Here is a 4,563-nt window from a genome sequence, read left to right as displayed (position 1 = left end):
CGAGCGTGTACTTCCTCACTGATTTGCTCTCTTCCGGCTACACAGGGGCCTGTTTGGACTCTCCTCTCTGTCCAACTGATCTATTCCTGAGCCTCCACCACATCTAGAGCTTTAAAACAAGCAGCGCTAGCTGGTTAGAGCAAGCCTCTTTTCTTACTCCTTTTCAAACCTAGTTTGCCTTTTCTTGCACTCTGCTTTTCTAAACTCAGCGTGTTAGGCTTAAAAAAAAAATCCTGCTGAGCTTTTGAACGGACTGTCATGAAAAACTAACTTGGAAGAAAAGTGACGTGTTCACAGCATTGTATTCTCTTACTGGGAAACTTTTGTCTCCCTTCTCAGCTGACCCAGGTGGGTCTGAGTGTTCTCTTTCATCAGGGATTGGATCACAACCACCATGAATAAAAGCTCTTATTACCCTACTTCCCCGGAAAGAAAGAAGGGGCTGGAGACAAACCGCCACATGAGAAGGTCTGAAAAGGAGCCAGAGAATCTGCTGTGGGGAGACAGGCTACTCAGGGTGGCGACCTTGGGAACGCAGATGGCAGTTTGCCAAGCCAAGCCCCTGGGCCTCCTCTAATGACTCTGAAAACAGGCAGCTTTGCAGGAGCAACTTGGGGCTGGCTTTAACTCCCCCTCACCCATTGCACAGATGAGGAAAGTGAGGTCAGGAGGTTGGAGAGACAAACCTAGGTGGGTCTGGTTCCCCCCTCTCTCTCCAGAGTTGAGTCTGACTTAGCAGGAGGATTGAGTGCCATCTGAAGGGGGGGGGGCAAGAGGAGAGAATGTACTCTGTCCCCAGCAGCCCAGTGGCCAAGTCTCAGAATTTCACTTTTAGCTGGGTGGTTCCCTTGGAGAAGGCTCCCCACCGCTCCACATCCTTCCCCTCCCCCCAAGAACAGACCAGTCCTTGGCTTGTGCTATTCATGGGATTTATTGTCACTTGCCGGCAGCCAGCGGGGCAAGGGGATGGTAGCCATGCCTCACCATGGACAGAGGTGGCACTGGGCCACCAGCACTACCTCCACGGGCTCCACAGGGAGGGGCACGTCCTCACTGGCAGCAGCTGCACTTCTCCGCCTCGGCCTCAGCCCCCTCGCCACCTTTGCACACACAGTCCTTGGCACACTTCTTGCACTCCGCAGGGCAGCAGGAGCAGCAGCCTGCAGATAAAACGGGAGATGCCCAGTCTGACCCACCGACATCTGTCCCCCATCGGGGAGAGAGGGAGGAGTGCTGAGTGGCTGGGGAGTGAGTCCTCAGGGTTCGGCTAAGGCTGGGTGCTGTCCCCTTGCTAGTCTCACACCTAGCTTGACTCAGCATCTATAGCGCACCAGCTGCATGCTGCACTACCACGGGAGACCGGTGCCCAGTAACCAGCCCACGGCCCCTTGGGTGGATGCCAGGGAGTCCCTGGGGGTGGGGGTGGGGTTTAGATTAAGGGAGTGGTAGGCCTTAAGGAGAGAAAGCATTACAGGGCAAATGTGCTCCATAGGGGCCTTGAAGGATAAACTTGGAGGAGCAGAGATGGTGCAGGTGTAGGGAGGGGGTTAGGGAAATCCACGGGGGAATCTGTGTTTAGTCTTACTCCCAGGGAAGAAGGGAGCCTTCCTTTCCCCTCCCGCACCCCACGCATCTTACACTGCTGTGAGCTGGGGACATTTGGGGGAAGTCAAATTAAAGGCATCCACAAGGCCTGAGAGAGGCCAAAGGATTGGAACCCCAGAGCTGACCCCCAGCCTCACTAATGGCTGTCCAGGTTTTGAGTATTTTGAGCGGGTGGGGGTGGGGTGGGGTGGTGGGGGAGGCCGCATCAGGGTAGCAGTTCTCCATCCCAGCTGCCCACTGGAGTCTTCTGGGGTTACCAAAACATCTTGCCCCTGCATGCTGGGGGTGGGGCACAGGCATCTATATTTTAAGGTCTGTCCAGGTGGCTCGCAGTACAGGGCTTAGAGGTCTAGCTACACCCTGCGCAGTCAGGCACCGGCTGGGAAGGCGGAGGGCGGCGGCAGGCAGGGGGTGCACTCACTCTTCTTGCAGGAGGTGCACTTGCATCCCTCGCACTTGCAAGAGTCCGTACAGGTGCAGGACCCACCTAGAGAGGGAGACGCCACAGGAAGGGTTAAATGTGGTTACACTCAGGGGTCCCCACGCCCAAAAGAAAGAGACGGGCTGCCAAGTCCCCATGCTCTTTGCGACATGGGCATGCCCACCCTTCACGAGGTTAAAAATGGGAAGTCAGGAGCCCTTCCCCCAAGCGTCCTTGAGCGCAGGCGTAGGGCGTGGGATTCTTTGCAAGTAAAGGGGGCGTCGCGCTGCGGGATGGGGGCGGGGGCTCACCAGAAGGGCAGGGGCAGGTCTCGGGGTCCATGTCGCCGGCGATCGGACGCTAGAGGCGGTGAACTGGCTTCTTCAGGCAACCGGACGCGCGGCTTGGCTAGTGGCAGCAGGTGGCGAGGCTTTTATAGCCCCGGGCGGGGGCGCGCATGCCGAGCCTGCGGGGCGCCCGCCCCTGCGCGCACGGGCCCGCTCTTTCAGTCTGTGCACGGTGGCCTTGGCGCACTGCGGCAGCTGTCCCCCGCCCCGCCACGTGCACTGCGGGGCCCTCCCGCCCACGCCCCACCCCGCAGCCGCGTGCGCAGCCCACTCCCGGCGTGGGGACGCGTTCGCCGCCGCGCCCGCCGCCGTGTGGAAGCGCGCACGCACCATCTCCGAAGTGGAGGGAGAGAAAGGCGCTCTGCGTGGTTCCCAGCGGCCCCTGCCTCTCATCCCCTTCACTCTAGACTTTGGTGGGGGGGGGCAGATTGGTCCAAATGGGTTGCTGAGCCGGGGGTGACCCCCTCGTTGGTGCCCGGCGCTGACTGTCGCTCCCGCCACGTGCCACTAACAAGGGGCATCTTCCTTTCCGCCTCCGTCCTGCCCAGCACCTCCAGATCCTTGGCTCGGTACCTGGAGGGAGCGTGTCCGCCCTGGCGCCCTCACTGCCCCGTCCCGTCCATAAGGGGACATATTCCAATCAGGGCAGTATGTTGAGAGTGTTCTATGTATAAAAGGGAACCTATTTAAAATAAGAAGGATCAATGCTTCCATGAGGGATTTGGATACAAAATGAAAAGAAATCTAAGTTGCTTTGCGAGTGACTGGGGACATTATATTCTATCCGAAGTCCAGACTGAGACCCAGCTCTGGGGCAGTAGCTCTCGCATGGGCCCAGATTGTTGCTGAAGTTCTGAGAGCACATCCCCAGGGTGCCGCTGGGACAGGGTCACGCACTCTGTGTTAAGTACCACCTCTCCTGCCTCCCCCACGCCGCTGCCAGGGAGGGTCCTTGGTGGCTGAGCAGGGCAGTGGGAGTGAGGATGAAACCCAGGAAGTGGACAGTGAGAGCAACCTGTGCCCTTGGACAGGCAGGGCCACCCCGGAGCCCTTGGGATGGCGAAGTGTGGACAGAGCAACTCTGTAAAGGGCGTTTTGAAAAATCTTACTGTGCGGTGTGTGGTGTAACTGTCTCCTCTGTCCCTCTGAGACCTTCTGCAAGTCTGCCTTGCTTGCCAACACTGTCACCCAAGGGGCTGTGTGTTTGGGGTAGGTGGAACTGAGCGTTAAGGTGGCCCCCAGATAAAGGCAGGGTCAAAAAACCAGTCAAAAAACCAGTGTCAAAAAACCAGTCACACTGCAGTAGCACAATAAAGAAATTCACCTCAGATCAGAATTTCTAAAGCAAGGGCCTAGGCAGGGAGAGAGCTAGCAGTCGGCCACCAAGCCAGAGATGGAGCCTAACAGGACTGAGAGTGAGAGGCTGTGTCCAAGGGTAGATTTGGACGCTGACCAGCAGCCACTGGACAGTCCGTGTCCTTGCTAGAAGTCACAGGGATGGGAATTTCAGATCTCAGAACTCACTAAGTCTAGCACCAGTTTTTTGTTTGTTTCTTTGTTTTCATTTTGCCTAAGAGCATTTGCCTAGACCTTGAACCCTGGGCCCTAGACCTCAGGGCTTCTTATCTTAGGACCTTCATTGCTTGAGATACATTCAGTCAAAGCTGCCTCCCTCCACTCCCCCTGAGGCCGTGCAGATTTCCTTCAGACTGAGTCTTGGGAACTGGGCTAGCCACTTCCCCTTCCTCTAAGGGTGGCTGGGATAAGGAGGGGTCTGAAAACCACAGCATCCCTCTGGAACACCCTACTCCCCCCCCCATCCTTCAGTTCTCAGCCTCTGAGCCCTCCAAGGAGATTTTCGTGTTGGTGTGTCGCTCCAGGGCGTCCCCTCACCCCCACCTTTATTCCTCTCTGACCCCTTGTTAATTCTTTCAACCTGAAATTGTGTTATCTATGTTCCCGTTGCCAGTGATTCTGCTCTCCCAGAAATCCATGCAAGCCACTCCTTTCTTTGCTTCTAAGTCTTGGCTCAAATCTTACTTTCTCCATGAATCCCACCATGCTCAGCCTACTTAAACTTGCAACGCATGCCTCAGCCCCCTGGTGCTCCTGATCTCCCTTACCTTGCTCCGTCTTTCCTTTTTTCATAGCATTTAACACCTTCTAGCAAACTAAATAATTGACCTATTT

At 56.5% G+C, this 4,563-nt stretch overlaps 1 protein-coding gene across 1 annotated transcript; it reads right to left on the bottom strand.

Annotated features, from left to right (window-relative positions):
* Positions 1-912: 912 nt before the first annotated feature.
* Positions 913-2,590, bottom strand: MT3 (metallothionein 3). Its single transcript, XM_075995653.1, has 3 exons — positions 2,338-2,590; positions 2,027-2,092; positions 913-1,160 (listed from the first exon to the last, which is right to left on the bottom strand). The coding sequence occupies exons 1-3, from the start codon at positions 2,366-2,368 to the stop codon at positions 1,051-1,053; spliced, it is 207 nt and encodes a 68-aa protein (XP_075851768.1). The 5' UTR covers positions 2,369-2,590; the 3' UTR covers positions 913-1,050.
* Positions 2,591-4,563: the final 1,973 nt, after the last annotated feature.

This window comes from Microcebus murinus, chromosome 20 (assembly GCF_040939455.1).
Source record: "Microcebus murinus isolate Inina chromosome 20, M.murinus_Inina_mat1.0, whole genome shotgun sequence".
Taxonomy (NCBI): Eukaryota; Metazoa; Chordata; class Mammalia; order Primates; family Cheirogaleidae; genus Microcebus; species Microcebus murinus.
Note: the sequence above shows the minus strand (reverse complement) of the source record. Positions and strands in the feature narration are given on the sequence as shown.